The sequence below is a fragment of the Rhipicephalus sanguineus genome, chromosome 10 (genome assembly GCF_013339695.2).
Source record: "Rhipicephalus sanguineus isolate Rsan-2018 chromosome 10, BIME_Rsan_1.4, whole genome shotgun sequence".
NCBI classification, from domain to species: Eukaryota; Metazoa; Arthropoda; class Arachnida; order Ixodida; family Ixodidae; genus Rhipicephalus; species Rhipicephalus sanguineus.
The window spans coordinates 18,897,118-18,917,206 of NC_051185.1; the positions used below are offsets into that span (position 1 = coordinate 18,897,118).

At 47.4% G+C, this 20,089-nt stretch overlaps 1 protein-coding gene and 2 pseudogenes across 1 annotated transcript in view; all 3 read right to left on the bottom strand.

The window, feature by feature from the left end:
• Positions 1-20,089, bottom strand: part of LOC119407179 (collagen alpha-3(IX) chain) — an 85,550-nt gene that overhangs the window by 37,137 nt on the left and 28,324 nt on the right. Inside the window, exons 7-12 of the mRNA XM_049419624.1 lie at positions 7,879-8,049; positions 6,546-6,617; positions 5,600-5,713; positions 3,195-3,284; positions 2,000-2,044; positions 1,839-1,892 (exon numbers count right to left, since the gene is read on the bottom strand). Of these exons, the coding sequence (XP_049275581.1) occupies positions 1,839-1,892; positions 2,000-2,044; positions 3,195-3,284; positions 5,600-5,713; positions 6,546-6,617; positions 7,879-8,049 (546 nt within the window). The remainder of the gene's footprint in view (positions 1-1,838; positions 1,893-1,999; positions 2,045-3,194; positions 3,285-5,599; positions 5,714-6,545; positions 6,618-7,878; positions 8,050-20,089) is intronic.
• LOC119372803 (5S ribosomal RNA) lies at positions 9,265-9,383 on the bottom strand (annotated as a pseudogene).
• Positions 9,926-10,044, bottom strand: LOC119372806 (5S ribosomal RNA; annotated as a pseudogene).

Genomic DNA, 20,089 nt, shown 5'->3' on the forward strand with positions numbered 1-20,089 from the left:
GGGAGAAGATGGTTACTGGGACCACTTTGAAGCTGGAACCAATCGGATCGCTTGGTTTCTGGTTCCAGTGTGCAGTTGTACCTGTCATGACTGCTGTCTGTATCTGGATGATGTATTTCAGCTAGCTCAAGTACATTTGAGTTTGAAATGGTCGTTCTCTCACTTCAAAAGTGTTGCAGAAGGCTTCTGAATTAAATTTGCTACAATCGTGTACAAAATGTATATCACGTAAAGAGCGGTGAATTTGTGTAGTGTCTTGTTCATCCAAGCTACATTACCGTAAGTCCAGTGATCACAGGTTACTGTCGCCTTAATGCAACCTCATTTTGGTTAAAACTTATATGTTACACACCTAAAGTTTTCAAGGTCTTGCTAGATTTCGAGGTCTGCTCGCTTCCAAGACTTTGAGCTTTTGAGATTCGCTAGTGAATTAGTGATGCAGAACTATCGGTAAATTCACTATCGATAGCATCGATAGCTTTTTTTTTTTTAACTATCAATAGTGTAAACAAACTATCGATAGCACTACTATCGACAAACTATCGATAATCCAATCGGTAGTACCATAGGTAATATTACTAGTGATATTACTGCCACATGTGTTTATTGCTTTGTTTTGATGCATTCAGGTTTCACCCACAAAGACTGTTCGCAGTGTTCGATGCAGGCTGCGCCGCAATGTTTGAGAAGCTTCGCGATCGTTTTTGTTGGAGAACACCAGCGATAACGCTGGAAGGTTCAAAGACGAAGTGTGCCACCGATTATCAGATTACTCGACGGCCGGCGACTGTTCTCGCCGCTATCAGTGCGTAGCATGTATCACTTGTATTTTGAGTTTTCGTTTTCTGGGCACAAGTTCGCCCAAATAAAGAGCTTCGTATTTCCCAGTCTTTCTGCAGCATTCTTCACCCTCACAACCACATGACAAACTCTCCATAGTGGTGCGAATAATGATGCTGCGGCTGGCTGGCCATATTGCCAAAATGTTTGCGATAGCCTACTATCAGCTTCGCTTAATTTATGAGCAATTTTTGGCGAGAGAAATAAATTATATCCACAGGGAAAACGGCAGAATATGTTCATCAATAAATTAATAGTCAAAAGCAACCAGTTACTCATCACAATTAACGAACTTAGTTCTTGATCATTTTTTTATTTTGAAATCATAAAATGCAATATCAATTTGAAGCCGCGCAGTCCCACCACATGTAAAGGCTTCCTTTCCGCTACAGCTGAACAGTTTGACTTTATGATCATGTGTCAGCGAAGCACTCTGGTGAAGAACACAAGCATGTCAACTTTCTTGTCCTTTGGCCTGCTTCTCCAGCTCCACTATGTACCGCGCACGCGGGCGACCAAGTTTATGCTGCAGTGAGTTCACACAGTTTATTTTTTACACTACCGATAGTACTTACTATCGATAGTGTTATTTATAGTATTTCTTTACCATCGATAGTTCGATAGTGACTCAGCTATCGACAGTATCAATAGTACCATCGATAGTTCTGCATCACTATAGTGGTGAATACTCAAACCTCAATATAACGAACACGGATATAACGAATTTTCGGATCTAATGAAGTTATTTTCGTGTCAGATGTGACTGTTATAATGAGGTTATAGTGTACATGCAAATGTTCCGACTTGGTGAGCAGTACTGGAGTGCTGGGCTGTTTTTTTGTGGAGTTGATTGAAGGTAACAAAATTTCTTGTGCAGCCCAAGGTTGCTTAACGTTTATTCCCCTCTTGCCTTGTTACGCTACATGCATGCAAGGTCCTTTCTTATAAATGTCAGCACATACTTATTGCAACTAATGAAACATATGTCACAAGCGTACCGGAATGCCGGGGTTTCCTGGTGTCCCAGTGTCGCCCTTGGGGCCAATAGGTCCCTACTCGGAAAGAAGAATTTTCATACCGTAGGCAGCACAGAATCACTGACACTACATTTTTCAATGCTGTCTTTATCTCACGCCAAATAGAGTGAAGTTAGACTTACCAATGGTCCAGGCGGCCCGGGCAAGCCGTCAAGCCCTGGTAGTCCCTGATGATGTTTGGAATTGCATGAACCACATATGTCACTGTTATACAAGTGCCTCAGTTTTGAGACGAACGACGATGCCGATTGGTGGAAGCACTTTTAGGGTAGGTTTATTTCAAGTTTTTTTAGGTTCATATTTAGAGTTGTCTTGAAAAACACTTATGCAGCACGTCTAAAGTGCTAATCGATGAAAAGCAGTTGCCAATGCGTGTTTAAGTGTTGTTTAGGCTTATAGCAGCTCCAGCTGGAACTATATGCATGAAAGTTTGCTTGAAGATTAAGGTTATGAGGTTCCTTTGTTAGTGCGTTTAAATATGTGTGCAAAGTTTCTGAAATATCTTATAACTTCGAGTGAGAATTCGCTAGCTGGAGCTGTACTCTGTCACTTTATCGTTTACACGTAAATTTAGGGCTGTTGATAGGTTGCGGGTGACTTGCTGCTCATTTTATCTGTTATGTATAATGTTGCAGATGTGCCTCTTCTAAAAAAAATTTCACTTTCTCTAAATTATTTCAAAATCTTGCCTCATCATCTGCAACCAACTTTCTTCTCTTGTCATTGAGGTTATAGGTTGTTAGTGTCAAATGGTAAATGTCCTCACTTCCAAGTTGAAGGCTGCACTTTTCTTAGCTGTTTAGTGTTCTGGTTAGTCGAGTGCTTACTATCGGTTCTCATGGGAACGGGGCAAAACACCTCATCCCTAAATTGCAAGAGGCATGGTTAACAGCATAGGCGTGAGCAGGGTTCCCCATTAGGGGGGGCAAAGGTTCGCCGCAGCGCCCCCCCCCCACCCTACTAAGTCAATGTATGGGGCAGATTTGCCCCCCCCCCCCTCTTAGGTGAATAGAAGGGTCAATGTACGGGGCAGATTTTGTGCCCCCCCTCTTAGGTGATTAGGGGGGGCGGCCGCCCCCCCTGCCCCCCTGTGTACACGCCTATGGTTAACAGTAGCTAATTGCAAGTCTTAGGTCTGGTGAATCAATTTGAAGTAGGGTGCCATCGTTTATTAGCTGAACCTCAACTAGTAGCAGTTTGTTTATATTTGTTCTTTTAAGTATGAAGCGATAGCAGATGAAACATAGGGACCAGTGTGCGAGGGTTTAGGTTATCAGCATGTCTTAGTTAGATTTCATTTTTTCATCTCATACTCACTGGCACCCCAGCAGCGCCAATCTCGCCTTTGAAACCTGGCAACCCGGGCACTCCAGGAACTCCATCCAGACCTGGCACGCCCGGTAGACCCTGCGTTATTTCATTTATCACTTGCACAATTTGAATGCACTTGAATCCCGCAAGAATGAAATCGGCGAGGAAACCAAAAAAACTTGCTATCATGAGAATTTCGATCACGAAATAATGCAGTACAAATAGAGAAATGGTCAGCAAAGCGAAACTTTAATACCAAAATTCAGTGAGTTGGGGCTTTCCGAGTCGCCCTTCAGGACCACATTAAAGTTCATTATCTGTCTGTCTGTTTTGCCTTGCCGACTCTTGACGCACAGGTCTTCCTTTGCAACTCAGCAAGTTGTCCATTGCACAACATTGTCATCGTGCGTTCCGAGGAATGCCCGAATCATGTCGAAAGTGTAGGTACCAAGCCACTTTTTTAAACAAAGGTGGCAGCGTCCATGCAAGCACAATGTGGTTGTACTTTATGCAGTTTAAGTGTGAAGCAATGGCATTTGAGCAAATTTCAGAGTACGCTGACTTGCATGAGTAGATAATGTGTGAGGAAGTCCCGTTAGTTTCCATTGTGGGATTGCAGTTTAGCAACGTTTCGTTGTCGAGAGATGCGAGATGAATTGAATTCTATGGTCGTTTTTCGGGGAGAGGAAAATATTTTGTTGTCGCGACAATTTTGTGGTTGCGCGATTTCGTAATTGCATTCGGCTTTATTCCTAATTACACTCATTTTGTTGTTTTATCGCACACAAACTGTACGGTCCCATACCCAATGGCGGAACAAACTGAACAAACTCTTCTAACTCATAAAAGAGTCGGTGATTGGAAATATAAAAACTTAGAACAAGGTTAAGGGTGCCCCATTTATGTCTGAGAGAGAAACGAATCTATCGGATTTGGTCGAGGTGACCATAAGTAAGCGGCAATGGTGATTTGAAAAATAGAAAAAATTAGCGCAGCTTGCACTAAGCCGCACAAGGCTGAGTCACAGCAGAGCTGTTGGGCACACAGCTGGTCCTGGCTTGGCTAGGCTTTCACCCTTTCACCTCTCTTTCCCATTCCTTGCTATTCTATACTATACATGGCTATGCGTGCTCTCTTTTTTTCTACCTTTTTTGTGTTTGTTTCTTTCTATCTCTTTCTCTCTATTTCTTTCTCTGTCTTTCTACCTTTTTCTCTCTTTCCTCCCTTTCTTTCTGTCTATTTTTCTTTTTCTTTCTGTGTTCTTCTTTCTCACTCTCTGTGTAGTCGTTATCTTGTCTTCTATCCTTTTCTCTCTTTCTTCCCTTTCTTTCTCTTCTCTCTGTACTCGTTCTTCCCTCCTCCTTTCCCTCATATCTGTCCTCCTCACCCTCACTTTTCTTTCCCACCCCCTTGCTACACTATACTATACAAGGCTATGTTATGCTCTGCTAGCGTGCCTGGATAGCCGAGTGGTTGAGACGCTCGCCTTCAGATCGTGGGTACGCGGGTTTGAATCTCTCCTCACCAAGAAAGTTTTTTTCCCCAAGAATTTCTCTCTTTCTCTATCTTGATTTCTCTTTCTTTCTCTCTCTCTTTCTCTTTCTCTCTCGGCACTCGTTCTCTCGCCCATCAGAGTTATTGCATCCCGTGCTGGAGAAATTGGCGCACGTGTTCTGGGAGCAAAGCAGAAGATGAAGGAGACGATGACGATGAACAATAAGACGAAGAGAGCTCGTACCGGTTCATGATGATGATAGTTTTCTGTTCGGTCTGCTCGGACTAACGGTCAGCTTAAGCAGCTCCGCTGTTAAAGGTTAAAAGTTAAAGAGGAGAGGTGTTATTGGCCATCTGAAATAGCATTAGTGGCAAGTCTTCTTGCTTTGCCTTCCTTTCTTTTGCTCATTTACATTAACTATTAATTACTTGACATGGAAGCATGCACATGAACATTACATACAAACTTCAGAGAGGCAGACAGGGAGACAGCAAGTCTGACAATTGGCGCGGAGATAGGCACAGCACCTGCCTACTCTTTAGAAAACAGTGCATTGAAGTAGAAAGTGAAAAGAAGCAAAGTAAACAGAAAAAGATAACCAAATCACAGATGAACCCTGTAAAAGAATGACATTGCGCTGCTTGTGTGAAGGCACAGGTTCAATCCCTAGGCAAAGTGGCTGTGTTTTCATGGAGGCAAAATGCATAGACGCGCGATTAAGGAACCCCAGGTGGTCAGAATTCATCTGGACTTCCCCGCTATCGCCTGCCTCATTTGTAACTTGGTTTTACCTCATGAAGCCCTAGAATTTATTTTTCAAAGAGTTTTGTTGCAATGAGCGGAGAGTTTACTACAATCACAGTTTGGTGCAGGCGAAGGAGACGGGGAAGAGTGAAAAGCTGGTTCTCATACTCACGTCGGTGCCATTCAGACCTGGTGGGCCTGGGGGACAATCGATGCACGCCGATTCCAGGGGCACACTGGGCTCCGTAGGAGTTGGTAGTGTAGAAGTAGGCAGAGTCCCCCTTGGCTGCACATATGTTGAGTCGAATACATTAGGTGCACGTAGAACCCTCCTCTTGCGTGAGCGTGCCATCAGTTGCACTCTGACAGAGAAATTAACTACCTTGAGCCTCAGTTGTGATCACGCAGCTTGTAGTCACATGCTCTTTTCTTTTTTTTTTTTCTTATTTTGTAAATTGTTCGTGGCTGCAGTTTTAGCCTTGTTGTCACTTGCTTACAAACCTTTTTTGTTCTACTTTGCTTCTTGGTTTTTGTTGACATTCGAGTGTCCAGTTTTAGCTGTTTTAATCAGTTTTGTACCGACTGCCGAGTCATGGTCCTTTTTTCCTGTTTTTTGCTCGTGTTTACGTTTTCATGAAGTCTGTTTTTGCCACATCTTGTAAACCCCTATCCAAAGTGTAGGGAACGTTAATTGTACTGTTTTTAGTGTATTGTAATAATTGTGGTATAGATGTGAAGAAAGTAAAGTGGACGAGAAGACAACTGGCCGCTCGCAGGGACCGAACCGGCAGGGACCAAACCTGAATCCAAAGGTGGCAGGTTCGGTCCCTGCCAGCGGCAAGTTGTCTTTTCGTCCACTGTACTTTCTTCCCATATATATCACAATTATTACAATACACTTAAAACAGTACAATTAATGTTCCCTACACCTTTCTTGGCTTCATTATCTGCTGCTTTTCATTAAGGTTGTGTCAAACCTTGTGTTAGTAAGATTAAGATGTAGATCAGAATGAATGAAGTTGTAAGAAACTTGTTAATTTATTAATGTATTTGGTATTTAGCATGTAACGTTTTCATTTTTAGTAATCTCTAGACTTCATGGTAGAACTTCATCTTACCAGCAGTTCGAAGCAAGTCTCTCTCTCTGGCCTCGCAGGATCACAGCTCATCACCATCCATTGCAGGTCCATCTAAGAGTTGAGAGGACATGCATATATACAACCACGATGAAAAAAAAGTTGGAAGATTGGCTTGAAACCATTATTCGCATTAATAACGCCAGGCATGCACGGAACATGCAGCACAGTCGCAGCGAAAGCTGAAGGAGCGTCCTTTCTAGAGTGCGTTGTAAACTCTCTTGGGGCGACTACCACAAGCACACTTGCAAGGTACCCACTACGTCATAAAACTTCATAATCTTCAAGTAGGGGAGCACCCACTATGTCCTTATTTGTCATTCGCTGGAGAAGCGAGGTGCCCACTACCAATCCGTAAGGCATTATGTGCACTTTGTTGATGCTGCGGCGGATGATGATGATGGATTATGGCTGAGCCCTTTATAATGGGTGGGAAGCTTTAGACGACCCACTTGCAGATAGGCTCGAAGGGTGCATTAATCGCATGAAAAAAGGGTTGGACACTTACAGAAAGTAAGGTTTATAGAAGGCTGCCTCGAAAGGCCAGTGGGTACACGTTACTTTGATGGAGACAGGGTGAAGACGGGGCAGAAGGAAAGGATATAGCCCATCAAAATTCGTTGCTGGGATAGTTGGTTTATAATCTTGAATACTGGATAGCGTGGATTCAACACAGGGCAAAAACAGAACAATGATGCACAGGACGAGCGCTTGTCCTGTGCATTGGTGTTCCTTCTCTGTCCTGTGTTGAATCACGCTATCCAGTATTTAAAAAGAAGCACATGCATCAGAGCTTGTGTTGTGTGCTGCTTCCCTTCTGTCCTGTCTCCATGCTGTTTCCATCGAAGTAGATTTTGTAGTTTTATAGGCTGCATAAATTGCAGTGAAAATTCTTTTATTAATGGTATTAACTAGCATGTTGTCACACGCAAACCATAAAATTGCTTGCTTGATAACCGCGAGCACTTCCTTGCTGGCACGATCAAGAGTGCCGCTCGCTGGCTTTGTCTTAAAAACATACGTCGGGCATCAGATCATCGCAAAATGAAAGCATATATGTAAAAAAAAAATTTTTTTATCCGTGTTTGTGCCTGTTTTTGTATTTATCCATATTTTTCGCAACCAGAACTGATTCTGTCAAACTCAATTTCGTGATGTGACAAAAGCCATGACAAAGACCACTCGTGACAAGCATGCGATATTAGCACAGCTGAGCTCTATCACAGCCGTTCATTCATTTGTTCCTGCGAAAACTGGTAGCTACTTACATACACTCAATATTATGGTCTATGTTGCCATGCTGTCCTTCACTCACCAGCACTGTTGAGAGGTCCGACTCATATTTTCCAATGTTGACGTCACCATTAACGTCGATAGGTGCTCTCTGGACAAGCTCGAGACTTGAATGCTTCACGCAGTCAAGGTAGAGCACTGCGTGGTCCCTGAACACGCTGATATCCACCTTGTGCCACTGCTGGTCATCCACCTGCAGATGTCATCAGTCTGCTCGCCTATTGATCGCACTGGTCTATTGATTGTGCGCCATTTAATTGGTCACACAATTCATAGGCCATTTGCTGCACTCATGGCATGTAGCATTAAGTACTCGCAAACCTAAACTGCGTGACCTCCCTAAGGGTCGCAACTCGCATCATTTCGCATCATTTGCCGAGTCAGTCAATTTAAGTTTTGCTTGCACATTTACAATGTTGCTGAGCATTATTGGCCATTCTGCATAGTCACATCTGCAACGGTGGTGAGTTTTTGTGGGGTTCTGTAACACTGAGTTATTCTCAGGGTTGCCGAGTCATTCTAAGGCATTTCCATAGTTGAGTATTGCTACATCCAATTCCGCTGTGTCAATATAATCTCATTGTTTCTAAGTCATTCTTAGTCTATGTCTTTTCTGTGCAGTCATTGTTGAAATTGATGAGTCGTTATAGTCAACCTCATTTCTGCTTAGTGATTCTCAAAGTTGCCGAGTTATTATTGTTAGTCTTAATTTTGCTGCGACATATCCTTCGTCATGTTAAATTCTGTTGAGTCATTCACATGATGAGCTCACTAATTAAGCTAATTGACTGCCAGTTGCCATTTATTAGCTCAGAAGCTGCATCTTACCATCTCCAACATTTTCATTGGATGCATTACAACCGTATCCACCATTGCCTTTGTTATTTGCTTAATTACCCCTCTTACTAATAAACTAGAACTCTCGCTATTTCAAATCACTCACTTTATTCCCTATCTCAAAGATACAATTCATTTGGCACTTTTATTCGTCTAAATATACTCCTAATTATAACGTAACGACGAGTGCTGGGCAGTATCGAAGGTACATGTATCTTCAATACTATCTTAGATACATCGTGATACTCGTGAGTATCTTGTATCTGTATCGCGATATGTCGCGACTCGAGAGTGTAAGTGCACGCCAAAATTCGATGAATTCGCAGTTTTGTACTGGCATAGGAATGAAGAAACGCGCCTGATGATTGGGGGGAGGCATGCCATATCGATTCGCCTATTGCATGGGCATGCGCAGATAAGTTTTCGTGCCTTCTTTCTTTCGGCGTTTGTGGTGTCCTGACTTCTTTCTTTTTTTGTGTCCGTATTTGCACGCCCTATCTGAATCTCGACTTGTGCGTATTAAATGTACATAACCAATGAAGAAATAGCGGACGGAAAAAAAAAAAAAAGGTGCCATCAGCACTCGGTGTTCCCAGGCGGTCTCCCTCCCAAGTACTGACCGAGCCCAATGCTGCTTAGCTTCGGGGATCGGACGAGAACCGGCGCATTCAGCATGGTATGGCCGATTTTTTTTTTCTTTATTACCTGGCTTTGGTACACAGCACATAATACACAAAACACTGGTGTAAAAACCACCCGATGTACAAAGTACATATGGTGACTGTGTAATCAACCAGCATGGTGCTGGTATCGTCAAGTTAAAATTCGGGCAATGTCACCAGCGGCTCTACTCTTGAGAGCCAGTCGGGTGGTTCCGGATCCGTTTTATGAATCTCAAGAAACCAGTGCACACTCTCTCTGAAATAGGCACGGGCAGGCCGCGCATCCTTGTCGAAATGCTGACCTGCCATTCTCGAACGCCACAAAGAGTGAAGGCCCAGGAGCATGATTGCGTCAAATGGTACGCCATCTTCGTTTTTTACTCTCAAAAACCGAATGCCGTATGGGTCCAAAGGAAGATCTTTCTTAATAGCTCTCTGGCGAGAATCGTCGTTTTACGACACTACTTATATCTACCAATGTGCCTTACCAATGACCCGATCTCGACTTGTGCGTAATAATTGTAAATAACCAATAAAGAAATAGCGGACGAAAAAAAAAAAAAAGAAAGGTGCCATCAGCACTCGGTGTTCCCAGGTGGTCTCCCTCACAAGTACTGACCGAGCCCAATGCTGCTTAGCTTCGGGGATCGGACGAGAACCGGCGCATTCAGCATGGTATGGCCGATTTTTTTTTTCTTTATTACCTGGCTTTGGTACACAGCACATAATACACAAAACACTGGTGTAAAAACCACCCGATGTACAAAGTACATATGGTGACTGTGTAATCAACCAGCATGGTGCTGGTATCGTCAAGTTAAAATTCGGGCAATGTCACCAGCGGCTGTAGTCTTGACAGCCATTCGGGTGGTTCCGGTTCCGCTTTATATAATTCTATAAACCAATCAATACTCTCCCTGAAGTACGCTCGTGCAGGCCGCGCATCTTTGTCGAAATGGTAGCCTGCCATTCGCGATCTCCACAAGGAGTGGAGACCCAGGAGCATAATTGCATCGAAAGGAACCCCATCTTCATTGTTTACGCACAAAAACCGAATGCCATGCGGGTGCAGCGGGAACTCTTTCTTGACTGATCTCTGCAAAACGTCCCAAAAATAAACCCCCTCCCAACAGTGCAAAAAAACATGATCTATGGTTTCCGGCAATTTGCAAATTAAACAGTGAGTACCCCATGGCAAAAAACAACCCCTTTTCTCCAAAAAAGATTTAACAGGCAACGTTCCGGTATGCAGTTTAAAGAAAAAGGTCTTTGTTCCCGGCTGCACACGCATTTTTTTTTGGCTCTCTTTAAAACATTGCTACCTGGGCCTCCACTGTACAAGGACCTGTACAACGGCACTGGAAAGACGATGTCGCATAAGGCAAAATAAAGTTCTTTTCGTTTTACACTCCAAAGGTACTCCCTTAAAAATCTTACAGTGAGAAACCTGATACTAAACACAATTTCTTTAAAGAAAGCCCCAATCCCTCCCACAAAATCCTCGGTAGTCACTACATACTCTGGGAGACATCTACCAAGTCGCAATTGACACAGTGTGCGCAGGAAAGGATCGGTGACATCTCTAAAAAACAAAAACCGGTTGACCAGCTGCCGTAAAAACAAGTGACCGAGTCCCAGTCCCCCGTCCTTAACCCGTCGAAACAAGTTGGTACGGCTGCATCGCTCCCACTCAGAAGCCCAGACAAATATGGCAAATATTCTGTGAAACTTCTGCACATTAGTCCGGGAGCAATGCAGCACCTGCATTACGTACCACAACTTGCTGATAAAAAACAAGTTACAAACAGTGGCTCTGGCAAAGATCGATAAGGCGGCTCCTTTCCACTTATCGGCCCTCTCCCGTATATCTTTCGCCTGGCCTTTCCAATAATGATCGCTGTCGCGATAACCATCGAGCGGGACGCCCAAATACCTGCCCGGGGTCGTCACCCAAGGCACGTTAGCGAAATGGTCAGGTTTGGTTGGCCACGATCCGTGCCAGAGCCCTAGGGACTTCGACCAGTTAACTCCGCTGCCTGTAGCTTGGCTGAATGTACGCACGGTTTCTACTGTCTGTGTTATACTACGTTTGTCCCTTGAAAAAATAGCCACATCATCCGCGTACGCAAGCAGCTTAACTTCTGCTGCTTGTAACTGAAAACCGTTGGTGCTATGTTCGTTGACAATTTTCATGCAGAGAGTTTCAATATACATGCAAAATAACAAAGGGCTGAGGGGGCAACCCTGACGAACCGAACGTTGCACACTAATGGGGGCCCCCAGACTCTTATTCACGATCAACTTTGTAGTGCAGTTTCGGTACGCCAGGGCCACTCCCTCGCAGATAACAGAACCAAGGTTAACATAATTTAACAGAGCAAACAAAATTCTATTGTCAACACAATCAAATGCTTTTTCAAAATCAATCTGTAAGACGGCAACTCGCTCATCTGAATAATCACAACATTCAAGTATGCTGCGCGCTATGTGAATATTGGTCACAATCGATCGCCCTTTGATACCGCACGTTTGATGAGGCCCGACGATGTCCTTAATCACAGTCTGTGGTCTTCGAGCCAAAACCTTCATATAGATTTTATATTCTACGTTAGTAAGGGCTATTGGTCTATACCCTGAAACAAATTTTAGCTTATCCGGGTCCTCGGTTTTGGGTATAAGTACCGTGTGGGAAGACCGGTATGACGGTGGCAATGTATTTAATTTGTACGCTTCATTATATATGACTGTGAGGATAGGGCTTACTTCGTGTTTAAACTGTTTATAAAAAAGCGGCGGTGAATCCGTCAGGACCCGGTGATTTTCCAGGATTTAACTTGTCTATTGCTACTTCAACTTCGGCTGAGGTTATTGGCCTTTGCAAACTCTCCTTTCTTTCATCATCCACGCGGGGCAAAACAGGCAGATACTCGTTTTTGAATTTTTCCAGGTCTACGTCGTGCGCGGCGAATAATGCCCGATAATGCTCAGTGAAAGCCATTTTAATCTCCTCTGTATCGGTTGTTACCGACCCGCCCCATTCTATCTCGTGCATGTGGCCTCTCTCGATCGGCACGTGCTTTTTCCAAGCATAGGGCGCGTTTCGATGGCATTTCACCCGCGGCTGTGTCCTCTGCCCTCGCCCTCACCAGCGCACCCCGATAACGTTCTTCATCCAGTTGCTCAATCTTTTGTTTTACTTTTCTGATGTCTTCTAACCGTTTTCCGGGGGCTCGGCATTCCTGCTCGAGTAGCTTATTAAGCAGCAGTTTTAATTCCTTCTCTTTCCTTTTCTCTTTGTGCCGAATACACGTAGCCCTTTCAATTGCTTTCAGTTTTAAACATTCCTTACATAATTCCCACTGCTGCCAAATACAAAGCTTTTCACTAGGGTCTAATTTGGAGATGCGATCATTTACAGTTAAATTAAACTCCTCGTCCTGCAATAGTTTACTATTTAATTTCCATGTTTCCCACGAGAAAGAGGTGGTTCGCTTGGTGATTCCGATGGAGCACTGTACTAAGCAGTGGTCCGAAAACGACACCGGGACTACATCGTAGCTGGTACTTAGCGGAAGGATGTCTGCAGCTACGTAAGCGCGGTCGAGTCTTGCATGGCTAGGGCCTTCGAAACGCGTGAACTTTACTGCACTAGTACCTTGAATACATTCAGCCACGTCCTCAAGGTCCCAGCTTTCGACAATACGCGTCAATATATCGGTGCTCTTATCTCTGAAACCCCGAGTGCTCGTTTTCTCGTGCGCACTAAGGAAACAGATAAAATCGCCCGACACTATTATTTGCCTTCCTGCACTGAGCCGTTGTTCAAGGCTGTGAAAATACACGGCCCTTTCTTCGTCCTTTCTTCGACACGCACGCGTCACGCCACTCGGTGTTGTTCAGAGAAAAGTCAAGTACAGTATATCGGCCAGCCTCACACGAAAAATGGGCGTTCACCTGCAGCCCCGGCAATTTCTTAACAAATAGGATGCAGCCGGCCGATGTGCCCACTGCATGGCTAACTACAGCAAAAAAGCGAGACGTGAAACGCTGCACCATGCTGCCGGTCTCCTCTTCGCCGTCGACTTTAGTTTCCTGCACCGCTAGGACGTCTATGTCGCGTTCCGTTAAAAGTCCATATAGCTGGCTTTGCTTCCTTTTGGCTGTGGCCACTTTTAACGAACAGGCAGGTGCCATTTTAGCGAACGGAAAGGAGACCAGCAGCACTGTGCTTACCTCTCACGTCTAGCACGAGGCTAGGCGGTGCCATCGCCGGCAGTGCCATCCAGCGCAACCGCTGGAGCTTGTCCAACGGGCTCTGCGTTGCCGCCGCGCTTGTCGAAAGTCACGTTCGGGCGCGGCCGCAGGGACGACCGCCGTACTTGCGCTGTCTTTGCAGGGGGTTCCTCGACGCTAGGTGTCGTCGGCTGGGTACCGTCGTTGCTGGGGGCGTTTCGACGCCGCGGCGGCATTGGTAGGTGTATGGACGCCACTCTTATCCGGCTGTGGCTCTTTGGAGGTATCAATGTCGCCGACCTTTGCAACTCGTTGACTGTCGGTCGCTTTCCCCGTCGTCTCGTTTACCACAGCCGAGTCTACCGCCGCCCTTTGCGGTGCTGGAACGACACCTTTGGCGGTGTCGCCTCCTGACGACGCTGCAGGCAGGACCTGTGAGGACGGTTCATTGCCCGTTGACCCAGACGAGTCACCTTCACGTTGCTGGACCCCAGGGCAATCCGCCTTCGGGGCGTCACCGCCGGAAGGCGCCGTCGTGTCCAGCGTGCCCGTCTGCTTTCTCGCGTCTTCCGTGCCCCTCGCTGCCTCTTCAGCCTCGGCGACGTCCATCAGTTCCTCGTTGTCGTCCGCCTTTGGCTGCCCGGTCGCCGACGCGTAGGTACGGACGCAGTCTGCGTCCGCGTGTCCATAGCGCCGGCACTTCGAACACCGAGGCACCCAGCAGTCACGGCGCACGTGCCCCATTCCATGGCAGCGCAAGTACTGCATTGCCCGCCCGGGTACCACCACGAGGGCCAACTCACCGGCTACTCTAACCTGGTGTGGCAGGTCGTCCACCTTGAGCCCAGGCTCCAGCTTCAGCCGTACAGTTCTAGTTGTTGAGCCCTTGTCTCGCATCCCATGGACGCGCCAACGCTCTCGCGTGACCTCGGTGACGTTCCCGAACCCTGCAAGAGCTGTCAGGATGTATTCGTCCTGCACGCCATATAGCAGCCAATGCAGGCGAAGTTTCACCTGCTGGTCTTCAGGGTCGAAAACGACACACCTGCGGCCTTTCACTTTCAGCTCCTTCAACGCAGCCAGTTTCTTCGTGGCTTCTCCGGTGCTGAGGATCACCGCCCAGACATGGTTAATCTGGTACGCCCCAAACGCCACCACGTTGGGGAGCACGCCAGCAGTGACGAGGGCGTCTCGAAAGTCTTCGACCCTGTAGGGCCTCTCACGCACGTCTCCGTGCAAGGACATGTTCTGAACAATACGACCGGTAGGCAAAGTAGGCAGCACGATTTCGTAGTCCTTATCGTATTCGGCGGTGATCCTGTTACCACGGCCGTTACGGGCCGCTATCGCCGCTCCATCGGAGCCGTTCATTCTGCGACCGTTCGCTATCACGTCCGGAAGTAGAATGAGCATGGTATGGCAGATGGCGAGAAACGTTGTTTTATGACACTACTTATACCTACCAATGTGCCTTACCAATGACTAGATCTCGGGCACAAGAAAGATGTCAGGACACCACAAAGGCCGTTGCGTACATTCATTGCGTATCTCACAGGCTAAAGAAAGTTGGAAGTAGATACGACGCTAATGTTGTTTTCGCATGTACGGCTGCCAATAAGCTAGGTAAGATTTGTGCCGCTGTGCAGAGGAAGAATGAGCGAGTAAAAGACAAGAAGCGGACCGATATTTGTTTCGTAAAACACACCAACACCGGTACCCCGTGTGCGACGATTGGCGTCTTTCCGGTTTTTCCTCCTCCTCCTCCCATTATTGACGTATATGCCGCAAAAATTTTTCGAATCCGTCAAGTCTAAGTGGTGTTACCAAATTATAGAGATCACGTTCCGCAGCTTTCTCTCTCAACTCAACGCAGCGAGCGCGCGGAAAGCTGCGCGCGGCGTGAGGGGAGGGAGGGAGGGCGGAGGTGCGAGGAGGCGACGTCAGCGCCGGCGGCATTTTTTTCATTTTTTTCTCTCTGGCGTCTCGGCGCAACCACGTGGTCTGTGCCGCCACTTCCGGTCGGCTTGCGTCGTTCTCGTCGAGCGGAGTCGATCGCGCTGTGTATCGCGCGTGCTTGAAAACTGCGCGTCGGTTTGGTAATGTTGGGTGTGCACCTCGAACGCCGTAGTGTTTTCATCGCTCTGCCAACCATGGAAGCAAACGTGCGCGCTCGTTTGGAACGAATGACAGCTGAGATCGGTTTCGGCCCATACTCCGATACACCGCCTCGTAAGACGGCACTGGCAGACGACCCCGAAGCGCCGCCATTACCGGACGCCAGCATTGTTATCGGAGACACGCTGCGCCCGTGCCTCGGTCGGTCGTGAGAACGTGCCGACGATGCAGTTCTCAGCTGACGAGGCAACACTCGAACGGCTGCCACTCTCAACGGCAACCGGCGATGGTCAAAAGCACAGAAATATTCACGTTTTCGGCACTGCGCATGGCGAAGAAAACGGAACCACGCAACTACGAGCAGACGAGCTGTCGGTGAGACCGGAAGTGCTAATATTAATGTTTGTTCGGTGTTTTTAACGCGATAACATAATATAAACATACATATTGTCACGTTATTACGAAAGGTACAGAACCTCTGTCTGTCGGGGCACCAGGACGTCGAGCTGAACCGACACAGGAAAAACACGCTTCTTCGTCTTCTCCACTTCCTTCTCCTCTCGTCAGTTTTACAGTGGCACATACACACAGTAGAATAGCGCAATGCCATCCCATGCTCGTGGCATTACTCCCCTTCCAAAAAAAAAAAAAACATCGTCCCGATGCTTAATGGTGAATAAAACAGAAAATAATCGCACACGCACACACGCACAAATGATGCAGCAGTGTCGAGGTGTTCGAACGATCATCCAAGTAGACTTGAATAGTCAACGGGGGTAGTACGGCTTCATCCTCGATACATGCACAACGTCTGCTTGCTTTAAACGACGAGATCGGCGAGCCGTGCTTTCAAGCAGGACTTCGTAGTTGACGTCGCTGAGCATAAGCGTGCGCAGGGTTGCCCTTCAGGGGGGGCGAAGGTTCGTCGCAGCGCCCCCCCTCCCTATTATGTCAATGTATGCGGCTGCCTTTGCGCCCCCCCTACAATGTATAGGGCTGACTTTGCGCCCCCCCTTCTCGCCCCCTTTGCCCCCCCCCCCCCCCTGCGCACGCCTATGTCGCTGAGGCGACGTAGAACTCGATAAGGACCGAAGTAGCGGTGGAGTAATTTTTCCGAGCGGCCCCTTTGACGAATAGGAATCCAGAGCCACACTTGATCACCGGGCTGGTAAATAACCTCGCGATGACGAGAATTGTACCTGTGCGAGTCGATGTGTTGCTGGTTTTGGATTCGCTCGAGTGCAAGCTTGCGAGCTGCGCCTGCGAGCCGGATAAAGTCGTTCGCATCGGTGGTAATGTAACCGCTGTCGGGTAACAGCATGGCATCCAGCATCGTAATTGCTTCTCGGCCGTGAAGCAACCGGAAAGGGGTGAACCCCGTAGTCTCTTGAACCGCAGTATTATAAGCGAACGTAATGTATGGTAGAACGTCGTCCCAGTTTTTGTGGTCTTGGTGAACGTACATAGAGAGCATGTCAGCGAGGGTCCTGTTTAATCTCTCCGTAAGACCATTGGTTTGTGGATGGTATGCGGTAGCTTTGCGATGAGCGGTTCCGCTAAGCCTCATGACGTCTTGCATCATTTGCGTTGTAAAAGCTGTTCCACGGTCAGTGATGACAACTGCTGGCGCTCCATGGCGGAGGACGATGTTGTTCACGAAGAAGTACGCAATCTCATTGGCAGTGCCTCGTTGTAGGGCTTTTGTTTCGCAGTACTTCGTCAAATAGTCAGTAGCGACTACGATCCAGCGGTTGCCGTCATGAGACTTCGGGAAGGGCCCGAGCAAGTCCATGCCGATTTGTTGAAACGGCTCTGCTGGCGGTGCAACAGGCTTCAGGAAACCAGCTGGGCGCATAGGTGGGGCTTTACGACGCTGGCAATCATTACACGTTTTTACGTAATGCTTGACATCCTGAGTGAGCTTTGGCCAGTAGTAGCGCTGACGAATCCGAGCAAGGGTACGCGCGAATTCTATGTGGCCGGACGAAGGCTCATCGTGGCAGGCAGATAAAATGTCGGCACGCAGCACCGATGGAACGACGAGCAGGTGTTCAGTCGCATAAGGTTTGAAGTTCTTTTTTTAGAGGATGTTATTACGGAGACAGAATGATTCTGAACGCGCGAATGCCCGCGGAGGTCTCGAGCTACGGCCTTCAAGGTATTTAATAAGTTGTTCAAGCTCTGAATCGTTCCGTTGTTGTTGGGCCAAGTCAGATTCACTGACAGCACAAAGAAAACGGCACCTTCGGTATCATCATCGCTTGATGTCGTTGCAAGTGGAGCGCGCGAAAGGCAATCGGCATCAGCGTGTCTCCGGCCAGACTTGTAGACGATTGTTACGTCAAATTCTTGAAGGCGCAAGCTCCATCTCGCGAGACGCCCTGAAGGGTCCTTGAGATTGGCCAGCCAACAGAGGGCATGATGGTCTGTGACGACTCTGAACGGACGGCCATATAGATACGGTCGGAACTTTGATATCGCCCAGATAACAGCAAGGCATTCCTTCTCCGTGGTCGAGTAGTTAGCTTCCGCAGATGACAGAATGCGACTAGCATAGGCGATGGGACGCTCGACCCCATCTTGCCACTGGACGAGCACTGCACCAAGACCGATATTGCTTGCGTCAGTGTGAAGTTCAGTGGCGGCATCTTCGTCAAAGTGTCCTAGTACGGGCTCGGTCTGGAGGCGCTGCTGAAGCTCGGAAAAAGCGTCTCTTTGCTCGGGACCCCAGACAAAAGGAATATCCTCTTTCGTTAAGCGGGTGAGGGGTTCGGCGATGTTCGCGAAATTCTGCACAAAGCGCCTGTAGTATGCGCAGAGGCCTAAAAATCGGCGCACATCACGTTTGTTGGAAGGTGGGGGAAATGCAGCAACAGCCATTGTCTTGTCTGGGTCTGGCCGAATGCCATCGTGACTGACAAGGTGTCCGAGGAACTTTAGTTCGTCGTAGCCGAAATGGCATTTCTCCGGTTTTAGTGATAGGCCTGCTTTGCGAATTGCGACGAAGACGGACTGAAGTCGTTGTAAATGTTGATCGAATGTTTGCGAAAAAACAACGACGTCGTCTAAATAGACAAGGCACGATTCCCACTTGAGGCCCGACAGCACGGTATCCATCATCCTTTGGAACGTCGCTGGAGCAGAGCACAGGCCGAACGCTAGCACTTTAAATTCGTAGAGGCCGTCGGGAGTTATGAACGCTGTTTTTTCACGGTCGCGTTCATCGACCTCAATCTGCCAGTAGCCGCTTCGCAAATCCATGGATGAGAAATATCGGGCATGTCGAAGTCGATCCAGTGAGTCGTCTATGCGTGGAAGAGGGTAGACGTCTTTCTTCGTCACTGTGTTGAGTTTTCTGTAATCCACGCAAAATCGAAGAGTGCCGTCCTTCTTTTTTACAAGTACGACGGGGGACGCCCATGGACTGGTCGAGGGTTGGATTATGTCATCGTCGAGCATCTGCTTCACCTGAGAACGTATCACCTCTTGTTCTTTTTGCGACACCCGGTAGGCGTGCTGTCGTACCGGTCGTTCGATAGAGTCCGTTATAATGCGGTGCTTTACGGTTGGGGTCTGCTTGATTTTTGAAGTGGACGCAAAACAGTCACTAAAGGTGCGTAACATAGTGCGTAGCTGCTCCTTCTGCACGCATGTGAGCTTCGGATTCACATCGACTGTGCTGGCCACACTGTAAACGAAAATTAGCCGAGATGGGAGCTTTTCCAGCATATGAGCCCCTAAAACCCCCATGCCCCAATCATTTACTCCGTGGTAGCGGGGTGAAGTCGGCACATGTCGTCGTAAAACGCCCCTTGCTTAATGAGGGAGTTTACGAACGACATGACCTTGTTAAACTCCCCACGGAGTTTTAGATCACGTGGTTAGAAACTCCCTATGGGAGGTTTAAAAAGCATTTTTGGTCGTGACGTGCGTGTCACGTGGTCAGAAACTCCATATGGGAGTTTTAGAAACCATTTTTGGTCGTGATGTGCGTGCGTGTGTGAATGCGCGTGTGTGTACGGGCATCTGTTTGCAGCGACGATTTGCAGCGAGGATTTGGAACGGCCGGTTGGTTTGTGTAGACGTGTAGGACTATTTTCCCCGCTGAAACATTCTGGTCAGAGACAAGTTCAACTCGCGCCAGCGTCCGACCGCGAACACATCGAGCTGGCTGTCCTGTGTTTATTCTCCCGTCAAGCGGCAATGCCCATGCACACGAGTGCAAGCCTCCGACACGCCACGGATACCTCGCTTCAACGTGCCGAGTTACGAAGAACTGCGAAGAATAATTTCATCGGTAACAAAAGTAAGCTGTTGCGATCGTCAGCGGGTTGTTTCTGGAGTTTCACCGGCTAAAACTTCGAAGCAGTAAGAAGTAGGCTTCGC